Raw genomic sequence first — 24,185 nt, 5'->3', positions numbered from 1 at the left:
TTAACTTACCACGCTGGTTTTAATTTTAATATTCTAGTTGTTTTACTGTCCTTCGTCGACAGGTTTTACAACATACATATAGTCCTTTTCATTGTTAAATGTTCTCGTCACGACATGGCTGAAATATTGCCAATGTGACGTTAAATATTAACTCACTCACTCAAGCAATTAGGCACGTATTCGAGCATCTACCTATAAAACCCACCACACCCTGTGGGGCACAGACAACAAGGAAGATCGAAAAGGCCAACTCTTAACCAAGTGAATCGAGCAACATAACCTAATAAGCCTTTGTAACAAGCAACCAACTGCGTACGATAGTCTGCATAATATGTCTGAATTGGATGTACCATAACTCTCTCTATGGATTTGGTGGGAAGTACATGAGGATCCTTTGGGCAACGATCACTTTCCTATACATACTGAAGAAGGCAATTTAAATGACGAAACTCAGAGTAACCAACAAGAACCGAGATTCTACTCTGCCACAACAAATCTGACCGGATAAATTCCCAAACTTGTTTAATCAGGTAAACCAGAATGAACAAGAAAACAAAGAAACGGACAGTTTTTCCGAAAACCTAACAACTTACTTAATTAATATAGCTAAGTAATCCACTCTCCTTAATTTCAACAGACTCGGAAAAGCGCAAAATGGGCATTTAATAAACCCAATCAGACAACTCCTACAACACATCAACTAAATCATCACGTGCACGTGCAAAGACTAGTGAAAACCGCCAAAGATAACCACTGGCAGCAGTTTTGCGCTGAATAAAAATACAGACGTCGCAAGAACAAATCAGGCAATCGCCACCATAAAGCGACACAGCCAAACTCCCAACATACACAACTATAAAGCCCAAAGTAGAAAACAAAGTATGTGAGTTTGTTCAAAATCGCCTCTGTTCGCTCAGCAGAAAATGGGTGGGAAAAGTCATGTGACTATTAACTCGTCAAGGCCGAGAGCCGCTCATTGCAGCAGATTAATCACCTCCTTGCAGCGAGTAACGCATACGTTAGCTAATTAGTAGTTTCCCACAGCGAGAGCTGAATATGTGCGTCAGCAGAAAGAACTTGTGTCAGCTTCAACCATCAAACTAGCTGCCCATTCACTCGATCTACGTATGGTTCACATAGGAATGAAGCCCAACAGGGTTTCGACGGGTGGGTAATGAGTTAGATCCATTTACCCCTCTTAATAACCGGACCCTTTATGACCATGTGAGTAATAGATTAAACAGTGTAATATGCTATTCTTTCGTGAGCATAAGATTTTATTGTCTCTGAAGATTTAGTCATTTACAGACACCGCTTTGGAATATAATACATGGTTAAGATATTGAAAACATCGACATTTAGCCTCTGAACTGAATAACACATTGTCATTTCTTGTCAGGAATTAACATAACGGGTATCCCGTAACGGTAGGGTAATAGGAGTGGGGTACCCATGTACAAAATGTGGATCCGTCCCGGTGCTAGAAACCGAGACATCATCACAACCACCCATTGATGAATAAAAAGGAAGAAAGGTAAAAAGACTAAACGAAAAACCACAACTACTTCCACTGACTTGCTGAAATACCCATTGAAACCTTACGTTACTTTGTCCTCACATTTATGAGAGAGATCACCAACTGAGCCGTCACGACTCGTTTGTCAAGTTTAATGAAATGAAACTGCAGAGGACTGAAACCATTGCTGATACAAGACAGCCGTCAACATTACGTCTCCAAAACTAATACAGACAACTTCACGTTAGGACACTCCAGCGGGTATGATTAATTTTCTCCTCCAGGAGATAAAGCAACAGGGGATTCTTGTAAAGTAAAGCCACCACCCCAAAATGTGACGTCACCCATTCTATACGTTACTCTCTCTCTCTCTCTCTCTCTCTCTCTCTCTCTCTCTCTCTCTCTCTCTCTGCCTAATGGATTTACCCAATTGAAAACAAATATGGCAATTTATGGATTAGATCTACAGTCATCAGTTTCTGAACACACTGTCGCGTTTTAGTCAATAAATAGTTAATAAAGCACGGCACGCGACAATGCGACATGACATTTCCTGAAAATATCGTGTCCAATGTCAATGTTTGTTTTTTTTCACACATCTGAGATAGGGCAATAACGGAACATATTTGGACCTTGAAAAATGTCGCTGTGTCGCGTGTCACCTTTTGGAGGATTAGAAAAAAATATTTAGAATGCGACATGCAACATCGTGACACATGGGCGAATTGTCCCGTTGTCGCAATGTCGCACTTGGGTTATTTGTTGCCTTATTTTGCTTGTTTTTGAGAGGGCGCCAAAGCAACAACGCGACTATGTCCCTTCTTCGATTCCATATGGAAGAATGTGTTATTAATTGGACGAAGTCTGTTCTTCCAAATGAAATTGTAGCCTGGTAATTTGAAGGTGTTTTGGGGGAGAATCTGTTTCGTACAGAGTCAGAAAATGTGGTTTTGAGTGATGAGTACCTTAAACTCATGCCCATTTGCGCGGAGACCATGCAATTCCGCTGTATAAACGCCACCAAGGTTGCAGAAATTTGAAGTAGTAAGTTATCAAGATCACTATCAAGATCCATACAGACCCCATCAAGGCCAGACACCTTGTATGTTCAAGAGACACAGTTTTCTACAATGCCGCCCAGTACCTCGCCAAAATATTGTCCCCCACTTGGTATAACAGCTAAATCCTACTGAACCAGAGCAAATCTAACATTTTGCAGTGCTAGAGATTATAGTGTGCCAACACATCCTGTAAATAGACACTTCGTCAAAAGTATTGCACCAAATATTCCAAGTTCAAATCAGGAAATATCCTTTTCGAATATAAAACTACATGTACATATTTCAGATACTGCATCATCTGTGAACATAATATCAAGGACTGTTCTGAGCAACATGTGCACGCTTGCGTTGAGCATGCTTGTTCCGGGTATCTATTTACTAAAAAATGCAATATGCACATAGCCTCTTTTGACGTATGTGTTATTGGCACATACAGCTACATTTGATTTTATTTCAGGCATATATTAAGCTTTATTTTGACCAGCAAGTGAAACGCCCAAGTGTCCAGTGCCTTTGAAAAAAATATGGCAAGTTATTTGTATGCACCTGACTGGTATGTCGTGTCGTGCAATGGGAGAGCAAATGAACGGTATCTGGACATTCAAAAAAAAATGACAGGGAAGATGGCATCGAAACAACAGAGTGTCTGTCAGTACCATCAGATGTAGGATTGAGAACAGGACCAATCAGACGCCCATTCCTCACAAAGCAGCATCGTTATGACTTTTAAACCTGCTACCAAGCAAGTGTCACTGGAACCTGAAGACATGGGGAAAGATCCAGTGGTCCGATGAAAGCAGATTCTTGCTTTTTGCTGCGTCATACAGACGAGAGGGAACACGATTGGAGGCAGAGAGATCACAGAGGAACATTCAAGATGATGTTCCATTTGTGGTGGGTCCCTTCATGGTGTGGGTTGTAGTTCCTATGTCTGAAAAACACGGAATGGAGTAAAGGATGCAGTGAAGGACACGAGCTTGGTCGTGGTTGATCCTGCTGTTGTGCCTCATTTCGATAACCACGCTCTCGTCTCACGTCCACTCTTCATGGACGATAATGCCAGAACACACTGTGCACAAGCTGTTGTTCAGAATCTCCAACACAATGCCATTGAGACACTATCAATGGCCAGCCAGAAGTTCAGACATGAATCCTACTGAAGATTTGTAGGACATTTCTGGATGTAGCGTGAGAGCACGGGATCTTGCAGCTCGGGACCTTCAGGAATTGACCCATACATTGGATGATGATTGGTAGGATCAGACGTCTGGTGACCAGTATAAAAAGAAGTGTTGGCGTGTTATCCTAGTGCGAGACTTGAATTAGCCAGTCATTGTGGATCTTTCTAGTGTCTTCCACGTTTATGAAATGTGTCCTGCGGTGCGTGTCTGCCGGAACGACCCTGGCAGCCAATACTTATTTCACCTTTTGTTACGGTGATTTTAGTGAACTTTAGTTAGCTACAAGTAAACCCTCAATTAGTGCTCAACTTAGGTCTTGTGGTGCTAATTTTATGACTGAACGCTCACATGAAGCCATGTAAAGAGTTTCATAAGCACCATCTTTATGGGGTTGAAGATCCAGTAAAAAAGTCGGTGGTGGGATATTCATGACGAGGTGCATATTTTGGTCAATGACACTGAGAAGGCATAATTGCATTACGTTGTTGCAATCCTCATTAACAAATGTATCTGTGATTTGTGAATATGGTGTGGAACAGTTAAAATACTAATCTAATCACGGGTTTTAAGACGCTCGCATACATTACTCAGTCATTGTGCGCAGGAAATCCCATGCTTTGTTTTGTCATCAAAACTTGATCCTTGAGTCTGTTATGCTATTACGAAACTCCCCGAGTTTTCTAATTCTTTTAAAATGTCCATCCTGAAAATCTTGTACATGTACATTGAATTCCTGAATTGGTAAGCTGTTTCATGCACGTCCTTTTCACCTTGCGTCGTGAGTTTGCAAGTCACAGATATCACCTTTTACGTCAAAGCAAGTATATAGGATATGTGGTAGGTATTGAATCTGTGGGGACTTTGATATTTTTCGAAAACGTGTAAGTATGAGGACCAACAGCTCACGTTTACAGTAAGTTCTTTTGAGAAGTGAACGAATAGTTTGGTAGACTTACCCCTGCTCTGGAGGCTCTGGTAATTCTTTGTCAAATCCTTCTTTTCCAACTAACCAGTATGTTGGTGCTTTGCCTTTGCCCTAAAGGAAAATGACAGAAAGGGAAATAGAGATCATACATACATACCAACTAAATGTTACATGTAAATAAAGCAAGTGTGATTTGTAGCTATATCTTGGCATTGAGGGTGAGGCTTTGAAACTCAGTGCGACAAATCCCACCACGTTCTACTAATTGGACTAACTTTACATTGGATTAAGGTTGGACTGAACTCAAGTCAGGTTTAATTGATATTACCATGAATTGTCAGCTTACCCACAACTTGTCTTGTAATGATTACACGATGCCATTTAGAAAGTGGTCAGATGCAACATATGTCATATTTGGGATAACACTTTCTTCGTAAAGTACAAATTCTGGTACTCTTTTGGTTGAGTCCCATCTGGGATTCGAACTCGCACCCTCAGAGTCAGACACCTAATCGCCTGCACACAAAGTCAGCCGCCTAGCCCACTCAGCTTGTGGAAGTCGGGCTGGAGGTGCTAGGGTCAGTTCAGTGGAATAGTAAATCAATTCATGTTTGTATACCTATTTTTTAGTATTTTATAGGAAGGACAAACTCAGTGGATATGGGCATGCACACTTGTTTATCCCCAAATCATTTTAAGCAATTAAACAATATGCTTCACCTTTGCATTATGACTATTTCATTAGGTGAAGCACATAGTTGTTTTAGCTACAGCAGCGGTGAACCCGAGACAACCATTCCAGGAAATACAAGAAGAAATGATGGTAGTCAAGTACAGTTTCCAGAGTCAAAAAAAAAAAAATCACAAAATGTACTTTTAAAAAGAATTAATAATTTTTCTCTGATGATACATCTATGTATCCGACATGGGATCCCTATCTTTCGACTCTAGATAAACATCAGGAAAACCCACTTAAACCCATCCATTCGTCGTGCAAATGACGTAAGTGCCAAATCAGGTTTTACACGTGCAGTCAATCACGTGATCTTCGTATCGAAGTTTTCGTCGTTTGCACGTGTTTGCGTTGGCCTCAAGAATTGCAAAAAACATCGGTACTTTTAATGCCACGATTGTCAAATGTGCAACGTGAACGTGCCGTTGGCATGTTGCAATCAGGAAGATCAGTTATTGATGTTAAGAGGTCGACTGTCCTCACAGACCATATGTGGGCTGCCAATCTCCATTCTCGACGTCCATAACGTGGACCAATATTCACGCCGTTTCATCAACATCAGCGTCTGCCACCGATGGACCCAGAGAGACAGGAATCGAGTCGTCTTTAGCGATGAATTCGTGGACGGCATGCATAGAGTCTTCAGACGACGTCGTTAACGGTTTGCCCAATGTTGTGTACAGGAAGTCGACAGATTCGGGGGCGGAAGTTGCATGGTGTGCGGTGCTTTCTGTGGGAACAACCGTTCCCGACTTCTGGTCATCCGTGGAATCCTCACAGCTGCTGCTTACCACGACCTGGTGCTCACTCCTGAACTCGTTCCTTTCATGGTGGCTAATGGTTCTCGAAATAAACTTTAGTTTTTACTCAAATTTCAAACTGAGTTTGACAATTTGAAACCACTGAACGTTAACCTCAACTACATTTTTCAAAATAGAAAATGCCCAAACACTTCCAGGTATATACTCAAACTGTCTACTATTTTTGAGTTTAACATTTCAGAACATTCTAGGAAAAGTGTTTCCAAAACTCAGACCCAGGTCTACAGTTCCAACCTGATATGCTCGGCCGCATGCCGCGATGTTGACACGAAATTTCCCTCAAAACACTGGAATCAACGTCATGGACTGGCCGTTGAGGTCCCCTGACCTTAATCCAATAGAGCACGTTTGGGATGCACTTGGGGGAAGGCTTCGTTGTCTGGGGAACCAACGTCAGAATTAGCAGGAACTTGGATCTGCCTTGCAAGAGCAATGGCGCAGAATCCCCAACCACGTGTTCACAAGCATCAGGCAGTCGATGAGGAGACAGTGTTTGGAAGTGGTGAATGTGCGGGGCGGCCATAGACAATATTGAACTGAGAAATTTCGAATTTTTATACTTGTGAATTGACATCGTGTATGCCCATGTTTTGGAACGGTGATGTAGCCTAATGGTACTGATTGCGGCACTGTCGGTGTATCGACTACATCACACAGATCTCAGCAATGAACTAATAACAATTTAACCATCTTACCATCTCTTGTTCTTTTATAGTGCTCTGAAGAAAGAATGTGATGTTTCTTTTTCTTTGATTCAGTATATAATAACCAGGCACGGTGGGGTAGGCTAAAGGTGAAAGCGTTCCCTTGTCCCGTCGAAGATATAGGTTCCATTCCCCATATGGTCACAATACGATTTGCCAAGTACTGGTGTCCCCCGCCGTGACATTGTAGGAACATTAACAATGGCTTAAAATTAACCTCACTCACTGTTTCCTGACAAAAACGCTGTGCATCTTCCGCTTGGAACAACGTTCACTATTAACACAGTATAAAGTACAAACCTTAAGTTCTGTCTCTCCTCTAAACTGAAGGCGGTATCCCCCAAGAATATCGAGAACCTCTTTACACTGTTGACTCACGTGAATCCTAAATGCTGAAATGAAAATGAATGCTATAAAAGTTTGCATATGATGCACTGAAGCATAAATTTGAAGGTTATATATTTCTGTACGATTAAATGACTGTAAAGAAAAAAGTAAGGAAATTTCAAGGATTTACAGTCACTACTAAACGTTATACTGGCCTCTGTTTACTGTGGCCAGCAGGTATATGTGGCGAGCCACCTCCTCGCGGTGGGTGCTGGATAACGCTAAGAGCTCGCCGACACCCCCGTTGTGGACCCGGGGGGAATATTTGGTCCAACAACCCGTTGGCCGTGGGTTGCGGCCATGTGTCGGTGGAGGACGGGAGTCTGGGGGTTGAGGGCCTGTGACCACGTTCTTTTTGCTCGGCACACCCCTTCGACCCTGACTTCACCTAGACGGGAGGTTGAATGGGGCCCGGTTCAACCAATCGGCTGGTCATGCCAAGCCCTGTGCATGGATTGTAAATATGTCATTGCACAAATTATATTTGCACTTTTAATCTCGGTCTTGGCTGAATTATTCTGGTTTTCTGGTTTCAGAATGTATTTTTGAAGTTCTGAACTTTGCCTAGAGTCTTATGCCCAGTAGGCGATGGCTCTGATGATGAACCATATGACACCAACCATGTCTTATGAAGTACCCAACAAACAAATATAACGTCCACTTGAAATTGATCCTGTTGATTCTGACTGCATACCGTCTCTGAGTATTGGCCACGTTTCCTTGTTATTGAGACTCCGGACAAGACACCATTAAGCTGAACCCTTTTGCAGTATCTAAGGGTATTCAATGTATTGCTGGGGATGTTAAGAACATTAGACGTTTACGTTCGGGTGCACTACTAGTTGAGTGCGGCACGAAACAACAAGCATCCAATCTGATGAGTTTTGAATCTTTTGTAAAGGTATCATCAGAGATCGTGATCGATTGTTTGCTGATATGTTCGAAATTGACATAGGATCAGAAATGAAAGATCAAGGTGTGCTGTATGTGACAGTGATTTACAAAAATGCACCAACTGCTCAGGCGACCATTCCTCATTTTCTAAACAGTGTCCTGTTTGGAAAGAGCAAATGGAGATAAACAGAATAAAGTTTGCTCAAAATATCTCCTTTTCTGGGGCAAAAAAACGGTAAAGAGGTCTGATCTTCCAGAAAGTTATGCTACAGTAGCAAAGACATCATCGGAGTTTACCTCTAAAATTTCCTGCTATAGCATCTCAGACTGAGGAATCACTTCCTAGTACATCCAAGTCTTCTTCTGATCACAAGTTATCATCGTCCCGGTCACGCTCAAAAAACTGTTACAAGTAACCCTAAGCCTTAGCCTGATGCTTCAAAACAACAAAGTGGCAGAGCTCCTAAAGGGTCACAAAATAAAATTCAATTGTTTAATAAATATGGGTCTCTTGAAGATAAGGACGTTTATGAAAACGTCCATTCTAGGGGACACAGCTTGTCGCCCTCCAAAAGAGTGCGGGGTAGATCCCCAATAAATCCACCCAAAAGATAGTTTATTCCAATAATATTGTACAGTGGAACTGCAGAGGATTGGGGACTAATTTACATGAATTACAGCTATTAGCCCAAGATTTTACACCTTCAGTGATATGTCTCCAGGAGACACATTTAACGCATACAGATACATTTGACCTTCGTCATTTTAATGCATGTCACTGTTTTTCACCTTCGGTTGACAGGGCCACTGGCGGATCATCCATTCTAGTCAGACAAAACGTTATTCAAAGCCCTGTTTCACTTACTAATATACAGGCTGTTGCAGTGAGATTTACTTTACATGCAGCGTTTACGCTATGCCCTCTCTATATTTCCCCGTCTTCGACGTTTGCCAAAAATGGTCTTCAACCTCTGTATGACCAACTCCCGAAGCCCTGTATTATAATGGGCACAACCCACTCTGGGGTAGTGTCAATACAAATACTAAAGGTAAATTGTTGGAGGACTTCTGTTCTGACAATTATGTATTCATAATGATGGCTCCAGCACATATTTACACCCAGGTACAGGGACTTATTCTGTTCTCGACTTGTCACTGACAAATTCAGAACTACTCAATGATTCGAATATTCAGTCCACGATGACCTCTGTGGAAGTGACCATTTTCCTACTATATTAAAAGCTGTAACTCCATCTGATGTTCCTCCATCATCAGGCACCCGTGGCGAGCCACCTCCTCGTGGTGGGTGCTGGGTAACGCGAAGAGCTCGCTGACACCCCCGTTGTGGACCCGGGGGGATATTTGGTTCACCAACCCGTTTGCCGTGGGTTGCGACCATGTGTCGGCGGAGGAGGGGATCCTGGTGGTTGAGGGCAATAGGGACCTGCAATCGTGTTCCTGTTGCTCAATACACCACTTTGGCCCTGACTTCGCCTAGACGGGTGTTCGAATGGGCCCGGTTCGACCAATCGGCTGGTCATGCCGAGCCCTGTGACATGTATATTTTTTATGCACGTCTGCAAGAAAACTATTTACACGTCTTGTCAGATGCATTGGTTTGTGCGTATATGTTTAAAACGAAAAGAAAACATCTTCAATTTTGTATTTTGCCTAGAGTGATATGCCCAGAAGGCGGTGGCTCATGGGCCAATCTGGTAGAATAATTACTTTCTATTATTCTGCTTGAGTATATCTTTCCAGTATCCTTGGTGCTGCAAGTAGGAGGTCCACTTGCTTATAGCATTGTCCTTGTGATACTCCGTGGTGGGTGGGGAGCTGGAATGACGAATCTAAATACATTACCATGGATCCCGAAACCCCCTTGAAAAAGAAACGTCAACTTGAAACTGATCAAAGTACACCTGATAGTTGTAGACCATCTAAGCAAGTAGACTACTGGCCAAGATTTTTAGTGATAGAATCCCCGGATAAAAAACCACTTAAACTCAACCCGTTTGTGGTTTCTAAAGCAGTGTACGGTATAGCAGGGGACGTAAAAAATATCAAGAGAATGAGATCTGGGTCTTTACTCATAGAATGTAGCAAACGACAACAAGCATCTAACCTGATGTCAATTGATACATTGGCTGGAATACCTGTTTCAGTGTCAGTTCATCGGACCCTCAATTCTAGTAAAGGTATAGTCAGAGATAGGGATCATCTTTTAGCGGACATGACCGAACTTGACATCATGCTAGAACTTAAAGATCAAGGTGTCACGTTCGTGAAGCGATTTACGAGACGTCAGAATTCAGAAGTGGTTCCAACTAACACGTATCTGTTTTCATTTGTATCACCATCGCCACCGAGATCAATAAAAGCTGGATATTGTAGCCTTCAGGTTGAAATGTATATTCCCAATCCGTTGAGGTGTTTTAAATGCCAAAAATTTGGTCATGGGATGAATTCATGTTCAAACTCAATAACTTGTGCACATTGTGGGGAACAATCACACGTAACAGAAGATTGTACAAACAACTTTAGAAAATGTGTCAACTGCTCAGGCATGCATTCTTCATCGTCCAAAGATTGCCCGGTTTGGAAAAGGGAAATGGAAGTAAACAAAATAAAGCATACTCAAAATATCAGTTATGCTGAAGCTAAGAAACTTGTGCCATCTGTCCTCCCAGGTGAATCTTATGCTTCTGTTACCAGAAAACATTCTACAACCACAGTCTCCATCGAATGTCAGACAGAACTGACATGGACAAAGTCTACTGCTCCTGTACTTGTCTCAAATCAAGAACTGTTAATACGAGGAGAATCTGCTACGCAGACTGCTGACGTTTTACCAGCTACAGTGACGTCCTCTCAACATATGCCTTCTTCCCCAAAAGGTCCAACATATCCAAAGACACAACCAGACAAAAGAAGATCCTCCAGTCCCAAATCTAGACCAGATTCATGTTCATCAAAACCTGTACAAGAACCTCATGTTAAACAAATTGTGAAAGGAAACCCAAAACTAACTAGACTTAACCAATGCGATAGATTCGCTAAGGGTTCAAATGATGAGATCCAGCTATACAACAAGTTTGGATCCCTCGAGGACATGGATGTGTCCGACCATAGCACTGGTAGGACACATAGCTTGTCACCATCACGGAAGGCGAGGGGTAGATCTCCTGTACATCCTCCTCGGAAGAAATAATGTCTTCGTCTATAATTCAGTGGAATTGTAGAGGACTCAGAACTAATTTTAATGACTTACACCTGTTGGTCCAAGATCTTAATCCGTCAATATTTTGCATTCAAGAAACCTATCTAAAGCAGACGGATAATTTTGATCTACGTCATTTTAATGCATACCATTATTTTTCTCCCCCGGGCGACAGGGCTACTGGTGGATCATCTATCCTGGTGAGGAATAATGTTATTCATAGTCAAGTCACGCTCAAAACAAACCTCCAAGCCGTGGCGGTGCGACTTACATTACATGTTGCATTTACTCTATGTTCATTGTATCTTCCACCATCTTCTGCTGTTCAGTTAAGTGATTTGCAAGCTCTTTATGATCAACTACCTAAACCCTGTTTGATCATGGGTGATTTAAACGGCCACAACCCACTCTGGGGTGGTACTAATACAAGCACCAAAGGTAAATTACTGGAGGATTTCATCTCAAATAATGATCTATGCATTTATAATGATGGTTCAAAGACATATTTACATCCTGGCACGGGAACATATTCAGCTCTCGATTTATCAATGACTGATTCCACCCTATTTAGTGAATTTGAGTGGTCAGTCTATGATGACCTGTGTGGAAGTGACCACTTCCCAACAATATTAAAACCTGTCAACCCATCTGATATTCCGCCATCATTACGATGGAATTTTAAAAAGGCCAACTGGGCTTTATATGAAACCCTGTGTGCTGACAAACTTAGACCTGACTGTTTTCTTAATGTTCCCGATGCTATAAAAGATTTCTCTGACATACTAAACACCATTGCTGATGAGTGTATCCCACAGTCCTCTACAATTTCACACATAAGGAAACCATGGTTTAACTCTGATTGCAAACAAGCTAGGAAGGCACGGAAAAAGGCCGAAAATTATTTCCGTCGCCATCCTATGGTGCATAATTTAAATAAATTCAAAATTTTAAATGCTAAAGCACGGCGTACTTTTAAACACAACAAACGCCAATCTTGACAAAATTATGTATCTGAAATAAATTCTCGGACACCCATGTCCAAGGTATGGAATATGGTCCAGAAAAGTAAAGGTAAAGGTACTAAATCTAGTGTCCACCATCTTAAACATAGAGATCAATTACTTACGGATAAATCAGATATTGCTAAGAAACTGGGTGAAACTCTCGCTAAACACTCTTCCTCTTCTTATTATGTACCTAAATTCCAACAGTATCAAAGACAACAAGAAAAAAGAACTATTAATTTGAACTCAGATAATGGGGAAGATTATAATGAACACTTACCAGAGTCCTGTTTAGAGGCACTCTTATCTATTTTTGATGATATTTGGACTTCAGGTAAATTTCCGTCTTCATGGCGTGACGCTATAGTTGTACCAATACCTAAACCTGGACGTGATCATACCGATCCGGCCAATTATCGCCCTATTTCACTAACTAGCTGTGTTTGCAAGACCATGGAACACACAATAAAGAATCGACTTGTTTGGTACTTGGAAACTAATAACCTTATCACAGATATACAATGTGGTTTCCGTAAAAATACAAGTACTGTCGATCACCTAGTGCGTTTGGAATCATTTGTTAAAAACGCACTAATTAAGAAAACACGTCACAATTTAATTCTAGACTCACAAAAGTCCAGAAACTCTCAGCACTGTGGCCACTCTCTCACAAGGGATTTCGCAAAATTAAACAGGCAGTTGTTATGTATATGTGCTAAGGATGAAAAAAATGAAAAATTTTTTTTTCGAAAACTCAAAATTAAAACTCGCTCGCCCATGGGCACGCCCATGGGCGAACAGTGGTCAATGGGTAGGCCCATGGGCGAAAGTGTTTAATTTTATCCAGAATAAATGTTTTGGAGGTTGTAAATGAATGAAAAATTGTTAATAAGTATCATGACACAAATTTCAGCTTGTTGTGACTTGACTCTGCTAACTGACAGCGATTTTTAAAAATCTCGCCCATGGGTGAAAAACGTATAGGCCCATGGACGAGAATAATTAATTTCATTGAAACTACATGTTTTTTTCCAGGCTTTGCAGCTTTTCAATAAATGAACTTGTATTTATTAGTGTCTTGACACGAAATTAAGCTTAGTTTGACTTAATTCGGCTAATTAAGAGTGATTTTTCAAAACACCTCGCCCATGAGCGAAAACCATTTGGCCCAAGGCTGAGAATATTTACTTTTACTCAAAATACACCTTTTCCCATGTTTTGGAGGTTGTGAATGGATGAAAGTATGTTCATAAGTATCATGTCACAAAATTCAACTCATTTTGAATTAATTCCGTTAATTTAGAGCTATTTAACAAAATCTCACCCATGGGCGAAAAACATTTTGGCCCATGGGCGAGAATATTTCCTTTTACCCCAAACACATCTTTTCCAATATTTGGAGGATGTAAATGAATGAAAGTACATTTATGAGTATCAGGACGGAAATTTCAACTCATTTTGACTTAATTCCTCTAAATGAGAGCAATTTTGAAAACTCTCGCCCATGGGAGAAAGACAGTTTGGGAGACACTGTCTTTCTCCCATGGGCGAGAATATTTGCCTTCACTCAAAATACATCTTTTCCTGTGGTTTGGAGGTTGTAAATGAATGAGGATATATTTATGAGTATCATGGCACAAAATCCAACTCATTATGACTTAATTCTGCTAATTGAGACCGATTTTCAAAAACATCTCGCCCATGGGCGAAAAACATTGGGCCCATGAGTGAAAATATTTCCTTTTCACTCCAATTACATCTTTTCTAATGTTTTGGAGGATGTAAATGAATGAAAGTGCCATTGTGAGTATCATGACACAAAATTCAACTGATTTTGACTTAATTTTGCGAGTTAAGGAAGATTTTTAAAAAATATGCCAGAATAATTACTTTTACTCAAAATACATCTTTTCCTGTGTTTTGGAGGTTGTAAATGAATGAAGATATATTTGTAAGTATCATGGCACAAAATCCAACTCATTTTGACTTAATTCGGCTAATTTGTAACACGTACAAGAATCTGGACTTTCACTTAAATTTTCATAGTTTTTTTTATTGTCTTGGGGTTGTAAATTTATAAATGAAAGTGTGTTTATAAGTATCATGACCAAAAAAATGAAATCATTCCGGTCTTAATTCGACTAATCTCGCTCGTGGACGAAAATATTTTCGTTTGCTTGTTTTCTTTATTTTGCAAACATGTGGTTTAAAAATAGATGAAATTCTAATGACAATTCAGTTTATTTTCGTGAGTTTAGTTTTATGTCGCACTCAGCAATATCCCAGCAATATGGCGGCGGTTTCTAGATAATCGAGTTTGGATCAGACAATCCAGTGATCAACAGCATGAGCATCTACCTGCACAATTGGGAATTGATGACATGTGTCAGCAAAAGTCAGCGAGCCTGACCACCCCATCCCGTTAGTCACCTCTTACGACAAGCATAGTCGCCTTTTATGGCAAGCATGGGTTGTTGAAGCCCTCTTCTACTCCAGATCTTCACGGGTCCCGAACACAGAGCTTTACTTCCAGAAACATATACAGTACACTTAGAATACTAAGCCTTGAGATTCTTTTGAATTTAGGTATTCTATAGATATAACAAAATTCAACCTATATCTATGAAGTTGAAGTTATTTGTGAAAGCCCTAATCAAGAGTGACCAAACTCCAGTGACTATGCTGGGACACATTAATAAACGGTGTTGTGAGATCTTTAAACTGTATTGAAATATGTCTTGTCAATTCCACTGACATTCGCCAAATGTACCTACCTAGTAGCTTTAAGTGTACCTACCCAATTTAGCATGTTTCGTTTTAATAGTGTGGTCTCCATTTTTAGTAATTCCCGTTTGCTTTTCTTCGTCCGAGGTTTTATGGGGTATTCTCCTATTTGGCAGACCAGAAATAATCTACAACAGGGGTAGGTCACTCGCTTGTTTTCTTTACTATTTGTACTAATTAGTATGCGCCTCCTCATGCTCCAATGCACACAGTGACCTGATTCGTCTCCATCGCAACTTAGGCTGCGTTTAACAGTACTTCAGCCAGTTTACTGCATCAGTCGAAATCTTACAATGAATGAATGAATGAATGAATGAAGAGCAAGAAGTATATGTGAATGAATGAAAGAAACGATAAAAGAAAGAAGTGCATATGTGAATGAATGAGAAAGGAAAAATAAAAGAAAGAAGTACATATGTGAATGAATGAAAGAATAAAAACATGCTAAAGAACGCAAAACTATCGTTAGATCACATGTGTTAACATCAGCTTGGTCTCCCTGGTCAGACGTAACAATTGTCAGACAGGTTAAAACAACAAACTATCTGGTTGACTGCACAGCTGCCTGTTGACGTAGTATACCCACATCACCTACTTTTCCTGCGTAACCTTCATCTACATCACCACCCTTAATATATTGAGCAGAGAGCACAGAAGGCCCTATAGCTGTAACCACTGAACCGTGGCGTCTCTCTGCTCCCAAGTTCCCAAGTGGGGGTGTCCTTCTCTACCTCTTCCATTAATCTTAAAACATCTAACAAGCTCAACGCATTCATTTTTTTACTCAAATGTGATGTTATACATATCATAAGAGTATTTTTTATGTATTATTCAGTTGATAAATTATTATTTCATGATACATATATGTACAATATTTTGCTTCGATTCTGTAACTACCCACATTATGACATTGAGACCATTCTGATTTATCGAGTAAAATACGATTGTATAGTTTTGAGTTTGAATCTTGGCATATTTTACCGGTTTGCTACTTTTGCACTCTGCCCTTTTAAAGGGGGGCGTGCATATTTTGGTGGTTTTTAGTATTCCATCTATTCATTTGGATTTAATCATTTATTTGTTTTTGTTTTGTTTTGTTTTGTTTTTTACTTCTAGTGGGCCTGTTAGTCTGCTTTGATAACTGTAAATTTATTCTGACGAGCGGAACATGAAGTGTTGTTATCATGTATGTTATGTAATTATATTATTGGTATAGAGCGGCATTGATATGTATGTTTATGCTTGCCAATCCAGTCCCGATTACTTGAGGACATTAGTTTAAACTATAGATTAGCGTATCCATACTATTAATGTGTAATCATTATATCGGGCTATGAGGAATACGTAATGTAATCAAGATTGACTTTGCATTTACTTTTCTATTTTTTAAATAAATTTTCACTATTTTTGCTACACTCGAAAAGATTTACTTTGGCTTTCGTGATTGTGGTCTCTAAGTATTTTAGAAATTATGTTGTTGAGACAACTAGAACTGTTGATCTGCAGTCTTTCAAAATTCATTTTCACGAGATATATCCTCCCTTTTTACCAGTTCTCAAAATGAACATATAGCTGTTTACACAAAGGTATCTTCCCGTAAAATAAATAGGACATAGCATAGCAGCGCATTTGCCATAACTGAAGTTGTTAAAATGATCCTGAAAACTGTCATTTTCAACATTCACCTTACAAGCAATTTTATCAAGAAACTAAATAACTCATTACTAATGGAAGGAGTGAACTGAAAGCCCATTTTTATTAACTGAAGTCACTGATTGAACTCGCTAACATCGATTCACTTACATTCTGGTACACGTGTCTTATTTCGTTTCCTGAGGACACACATTTTACTTTTTTTATAGAAAATCCGTGTCTAATCCCATAAAACAACACCGTTGTCACAACACCAAACGATTTTGACCTCGACCTAAAACAAGGGTTTAACATACAGGACTACCTGTAAAATATCCCTTTCTTGATAACGAGTTTAACAGCTACGCCGAAATGCTGCTTACCTTATAAGAAGTTGTATATCCATAGAACTTTCGTATTTTTTTCCAAATGATCATGACCTGAACAGATATTACTTTGTCAAAGACTTCATGAGTGATTTTCAAGTTCTAATCCACACACTGATTTCCACGTTTTCATCATTTTGACTTTTATCTCAGTTTGTTGAGTATCTCAGCATAACTCGCAAAGACAATGGAAACTGAGCGGAACGATGACGCTTTCTGTTTCTTCCGCGTTCACTTACGTAATTTCCGCAAAGCGCCTACGACAATTTGCGCCGAAAAAGTCATGTCTCGTCCGCTGGTTTGTTTATTGGAGTAAAACAGCTGCCGCTTTCAAGTGTATTTTACTTGTCACATACAAAATTCATCCATGGATCACATTAGGTCATTAGGGGACACCAGCTTTGAAATGAACAGGTGTTCGTGAGTGTATATGGATGAAAAAGACTGATTGCGCAAGACGCGCAGCCAAATATCTCACATTCAAAGGAAATCTCGAATTGATTGTTTTATAAGGCGTCGAGCTGACCAGTTGGTTTTGGTGTTGTGTATAAACCTCCTTTGCAAGAACTTTGTCAAGCATACCTGCTTTGTCCTTTTGCAAGACCTGCACATATTAGTGTTTGAAAGACATTGACATTTATGTGCATGTGCTCTGGAAAACCTTGTCCGGCACGATATTCCTTCCAATTTAGTTATTGTATGCATGCTGCATTTCAATTTTGGAAATGTGCTTAAAACATATTTTGATTCTCAAAGAAAGTGGTTCGTTTAGCAAGTAAAATATTACTTTGATTAACACTTCACCAGTACTATACAATATTACAGAATACACAAAACCGGATACACAAAAACGACAAATTATAGCATTGTGATTAGGGGTATATGGGGTTATAGGAGTCCCTTTTTATCCACCGAGACAAGTCCTTCACGCCCTGGTGGGGTGTGGATTCGGGGGAGGGGGTAAGGGAGGAGATGACCAAGACACACGTATTCCATACGCTATCATGGTCTTCCTTACTGCTTGAAGGTCGACCTTTTCTCACTGTGGTCTATGATGACTTCGGTGAACTTATTCACTGTGAAAACCAGAAAATAGTTGAATCCGTCCACGATTTCATCATAAAACACAAAGCTTGATTTTTAATTTTTTAACAGGAAACTAATTAACTTGTCAAAAACCTTCTCACAAATGTTCAATATTTCTACAAAGAGCTAGTCAGACACAGCAAACCATAACTCTATTTTTCATGTTTACTTATATGATAGTTGTATTTGATGTAATGATATGTATGCATATGTTATTATATGATAGTTCATATGGATGACGACACATGCTTCATTTATATTTTGTATTATATGCTATATGGGTGAGGTACTGTAAAGCTTGTTCACCAGTCCCAATCACAGTTCCAAAACACACAAATATACAACAACATGGAGATGTGTGGAGAAAATAGAGACATATGGAGAACAGCAATGTCATAACTGAACAGAAATCATTCCCTCTATTGGTGAAGGCCGTGTGGGATTAGTTAAACAAAGAAATCTAGTCGACCATGTCTCCTAATCCTCTTACTCCTTAAACAAACGACTTGCCTGGGCTGTCTAAAATTGAATTGAAATTTTTGTAAATTCGATGTTTCTGGTATTACGTAAGGAGGTAATCAGGTATCAACACTATGGCGTTCGACGTTCCGGACATGAAGGAAAACCAAATACGTTATAAAGTACAGTAATGTGGTCACTATGAGCGAGGCAGACAGTCTGATGAGCACAGCTCATTACGGAAATCTCTTGTCTTTGGAGCTGCTCGTTGAGACGCTGAAGCCTTCTGTCAAGTTCTTCTGTATTCTTGATTGTGGCCACTGTGTCATAATATGCTGTTTACAATGCTCACAGACCCTCGATTCACGATGACGCCAACTTTCTCGACTACTGTTCGTTCAACGACTACCATTCAGGAATTGGTTCCACAGCTCATTCTTTCACCGATATCTTTGTGTATGTGTTTTAGCTCGTTAATTAGCGTAGAGACGAGTCTTCTGCTATTCTCGGGCACATGTTCTCCAAGGCAGTCGACGCACCGGGTGTCATTAGAACAGTGTTGAGCACTGTCACACTCCACTGCTTTTCGACAGTCCTGTTGTGTATTTGATAAAACAATCGACAATCCGGGTGTAAACCAAAAGAGGATGCCACCATTCTCATCGGTGGATGAAATGGGATGAAGAAAACCCGCATACTCTTCATCACATAGCTACACCGTATTTACCATAACGAATGTTTAAATATCACTTTATGTAAATAGAGCATCAAAACAAGCTGAAACCATGTATATTAACATGGTACTAACTATAGTCGATTCGAATCGCTGCTTTACAGTTCACTGACTGCCGTGGATGCAGGCTTTTCCCACGTGGCGGGGTAAAACATAATGATCTATTCTATCTCGCAAGGTCACGTGAACCAATCAGAAATGGACAGTCTTAAATGGGGTAGGAGAAATGTGCCCTGTACGTTCTTATGAACCTTGATCTTTCAGGTACATTTCATCAGTTGTGTACAAATACTGGTCTAGAATAATGTTTCAAACACTTTAACACGTATTGATGCAGGGGCTCATTATATGTTCTTGTTTACGTCCAGCTCGTCAAACGTCAGAATAAATTTACAGGTACCAAAGCAGACTCACTCGCCGGGCCACTAGCAATAAAAAAACCCAAACAAAGCAAAAACAGATAAATCAATTAATTTAAACAAATAGATGGAATACTAAAAACCACCTAAATATTAGCATGCACGCATCATTTAAAAAGATAGAGGGCTAAACTGGCAAGATTCAAACTCAAAACTATTCAATCGTATTTTACTCGATAAACCAAAATGGTCTCAATGTCATAATGTGGGTAGTTACAGAATCAAAGCAAAATATTTTACATGTTTATGTACGATTTATTTAGCAAAGCCAGAAAAATCCCCGACAAACACGGCCGCTTCTCCGCAATATGTGGGTTTGTGAGAGTGAGGGTACTCCCTACAAGGCTCACTCCCATTAGTTAACAAGGCGTCCTCCCATTTTATGTATTTTTAACTCGATAGGTACGGAAAATTAATTAGGCGATGTGGGTATGTCATGACTGGTTGATTTCTCAGGATTAGGTGAATTGGGTATGGTAGAGTCGATATACTATGATCATAGGGGATTTAGCAACCATGTTGGAGTGAAGGAATGACAAAACTCTGTGATAGATTAATGAGTGTCTTTTTTAAGCATTATGAAAATGATAATGGTAAATTAACACAAAATGCCCTAAACCTGTCCAGCGTGTCATATATAATTTATCAACTGAATAATACATAAAAGTACTCTTATGATTATGTATAACATCACATTTTTATAAAAAAGATGCATGCGTTGAGCTTGTAAGATGTTTTAAGATTAATGGAAGAGGCAGAGAAGGACACCCCCACTTGGGAACTTGGGAGCAGAGAGACGCCACGGTTCAGTGGTTACAGCTATAGGGCCTTCTGTGCTCTCTGCTCAATATATTAAGGGTGGTGATGTAGATGAAGGTTACGCAGGAAAAGTAGGTGATGTGGGTATACTACGTCAACAGGCAGCTGTGCAGTCAACCAGATAGTTTGTTGTTTTAACCTGTCTGACAATTGTTACGTCTGACCAGGGAGACAATAACAAGCTGATGTTAACACATGTGATCTAACGACAGTTTTGCGTTCTTTTGGAAGGGATGGCCGTGGTGTATCATTTATTCTTTCATTCATTCACATATGTACTTCTTTCTTTTATCATTTCTTTCATTCATTCACATATACTTCTTGCTCTTCATTCATTCATTCATTCATTCATTCATTGTAAGATTTCGACTGATACAGTAAACTGGCTGAAGTTGCGATGGAGACGAATCAGGTCACTGTGTGCATTGGAGTATGAGGCGCATACTAATTAGTACAAATGGTAAAGAAAACAAGCGAGTGACCTACCCCTGTTGTAGATAATTTCTGGTCTGCCAAATAGGAGAATACCCCATAAAACCTCGGACGAAGAAAAGCCGGGACGGGTAAACGGGAATTACTAAAATGGAGACCACACTATTAAAACGAAACATGCTAAACTGGGTAGGTACACTTAAAACTGCTAGGTAGGTACATTTGGCGAATGTCAGTGGAATTGACAAGACATATTTCAATACAGTTTAAAGATCTCACAACACCGTTTATTAATGTGTCCCAGTCACTGGAGTTTGGTCACTCTTGATTAGGGCTTTCACAAATAACTTCAACTTCATAGATGTAGGTTGAATACCTAAATTCAAAAGAATCTCAAGGCTTAGTATTCTAAGTGTACTGTATATGTTGCTGGAAGTAAAGAGCTTCAACAACCCATGCTTGCCATAAAAGGCGACTATGCGTGTCGTAAGAGGCAACTAACGGGATCGGGTGGTCAGGCTCGCTGACTTGGTTGACACATGTCATCAGTTCCCAATTGTGCAGGTCGATGCTCATGCTGTTGATCACTGGATTGTCTGATCCAAACTCGATTATCTAGAAACCGCCGCCATATTGCTGGGATATTGCTGAGTGCGACATAAAACTAAACTCACGAAATTAAACTGAATTGTCATTAGAATTTCATCTATTTTTAAACCACATGTTTGCAAAATAAAGAAAACAAGCAAACGAAAATATTTTCGTCCACGAGCGAGATAAGTCGAATTAAGACCGGAATGGTTTCATTTTTTGGTCATGATACTTATAAACACACTTTCATTTATAAATTTACAACCTCCAAGACAATAAAAAAAAACTATGAAAATTTAAGTGGAAGTCCAGATTCTTGTACTTGTTACAAATTAGCCGAATTAAGTCAAAATGAGTTGGATTTTGTGCCATGATACTTACAAATATATCCTCATTCATTTAAAACCTCAAAAACACAGGAAAAGATGTATTTTGAGTAAAAGTGATTATTCTGGCATATTTTAAAAAATCTTCCTTAACTCGCAAAATTAAGTCAAAATCAGTTGAATTTTGTGTCATGATACTCACAATGGCACTTTCATTCATTTACATCCTCCAAAACATTAGAAAAGATGTAATTGGAGTGAAAAGGAGATATTTTCACCCATGGGCCCAATGTTTTTCGCCCATGAAAATCGGTCTCAATTAGCAGAATTAAGTCATAATGAGTTGGATTTTGTGCCATGATACTTACAAATATATCCTCATTCATTTACAACCTCCAAACCACAGGAAAAGATGTATTTTGAGTGAAGGCAAATATTCTCGCCCATGGGAGAAAGACAGTTTTCAAAATTGCTTTCATTTAGAGGAATTAAGTCAAAATGAGTTGAAATTTCTGTCCTGATACTCATAAATGTACTTTCATTCATTTACATCCTCCAAATATTGGAAAAGATGTGTTTGGGGTAAAAGGAAATATTCTCGCCCATGGGCCAAAATGTTTTTCGCCCATGGGTGAGATTTTGTTAAATAGCTCTAAATTAACGGAATTAATTCAAAATGAGTTGAATTTTGTGACATGATACTTATGAACATACTTTCATCCATTCACAACCTCCAAAACATGGGAAAAGGTGTATTTTGAGTAAAAGTAAATATTCTCAGCCTTGGGCCAAATGGTTTTCGCCCATGGGCGAGGTGTTTTGAAAAATCACTCTTAATTAGCCGAATTAAGTCAAACTAAGCTTAATTTCGTGTCAAGACACTAATAAATACAAGTTCATTTATTGAAAAACTGCAAAGCCTGGAAAAAAAACATGTAGTTTCAATGAAATTAATTATTCTCGTCCATGGGCCAATATGTTTTTCACCCATGGGCGAGATTTTTAAAAATCGCTGTCAGTTAGCAGAGTCAAGTCACAACAAGCTGAAATTTAGGTCATGATACTTATTAACACTTTTTCATTCATTTACAACCTCCAAAACATTTATTCTGGATAAAATTAAACACTTTCGCCCATGGGCCTGCCCATGGGCCTACCCATTGGCCACTGTTCGCCCATGGGCGAGCGAGTTTAAATTTTGAGTTTTCGACAAAAAAAGTGTTCAGTTTTTCATCCTTAGCACATATACATAACAGCTGCCTGTTTAATTTTGCGAAATCCCTTGTGAAAGAGTGGCCACAGTGCTGAGAGTTTCTGGACTTTTGTGAGTCCAGAATTAAATTGTGACGTGTTAGAAACAACTCGCTGTGTCTATCTTTTTTGATTTAGAAAAAGCATATGACACCTGGAAATATGGTATTTTAAGAGACTTACATGACTTCGGATTGCGAGGTCGTTTGCCGCAATTCATAGCCAACTTTTTAAATCATAGACAATTTCAGGTCAGCGTGGGTTCTACGCTGTCTGATCATTACAATCAGGAAGAGGGTGTTCCACAAGGCAGTATTTTGTCTGTCACACTCTTTAGTATAGAGATAAATAGTTTATCGAAAGTTTTAAATGATTCAGTTGATGGATCGTTATTTGTGGATGATTTTGATATTTCTTGTCGTGGGAAAAATATGAATACCATAGGGCGGCAGTTGCAGTTGTGTTTAAACAAAATAAATAAATGGTCTCTTGAAAACGGCTTTAAATTTTCTAAATCCAAAACTAATTGCATACATTTTTGTCGTAAATATAAACCACATAAAGACCTGAACTGTCTCTAGATGGCACTCCCATTAAAGTTGTCAAGGAGGCCAAGCTCTTGGGATTAATTTTTGACTCACACCTAACGTTTCTGCCTCATATTAAATCTCTGAAAACTAAATGCCTGAAAGCACTTAATTTGTTGAAAGTGGTATCAAATTCTAAATGAGGAGGTGATCAAGCTACCCTCCTCCATCTATATCGATCACTTGTCCGTTCTAAACTCGATTATGGCTCCATCGTATATGGTGGAGCCTGCA

General features: G+C 39.5%; 1 protein-coding gene across 1 annotated transcript in view; it reads right to left on the bottom strand.

The window, feature by feature from the left end:
- LOC137280914 (retinal guanylyl cyclase 2-like) overlaps nucleotides 1–24,185 on the bottom strand; it is a 261,889-nt gene that overhangs the window by 5,223 nt on the left and 232,481 nt on the right. The window contains exons 16-17 of the mRNA XM_067812100.1: nucleotides 7,242–7,333; nucleotides 4,715–4,794 (exon numbers count right to left, since the gene is read on the bottom strand). Of these exons, the coding sequence (XP_067668201.1) occupies nucleotides 4,715–4,794; nucleotides 7,242–7,333 (172 nt within the window). The remainder of the gene's footprint in view (nucleotides 1–4,714; nucleotides 4,795–7,241; nucleotides 7,334–24,185) is intronic.

The sequence above is a fragment of the Haliotis asinina genome, chromosome 4 (assembly GCF_037392515.1).
Source record: "Haliotis asinina isolate JCU_RB_2024 chromosome 4, JCU_Hal_asi_v2, whole genome shotgun sequence".
NCBI classification, from domain to species: Eukaryota; Metazoa; Mollusca; class Gastropoda; order Lepetellida; family Haliotidae; genus Haliotis; species Haliotis asinina.
Note: the sequence above shows the minus strand (reverse complement) of the source record. Positions and strands in the feature narration are given on the sequence as shown.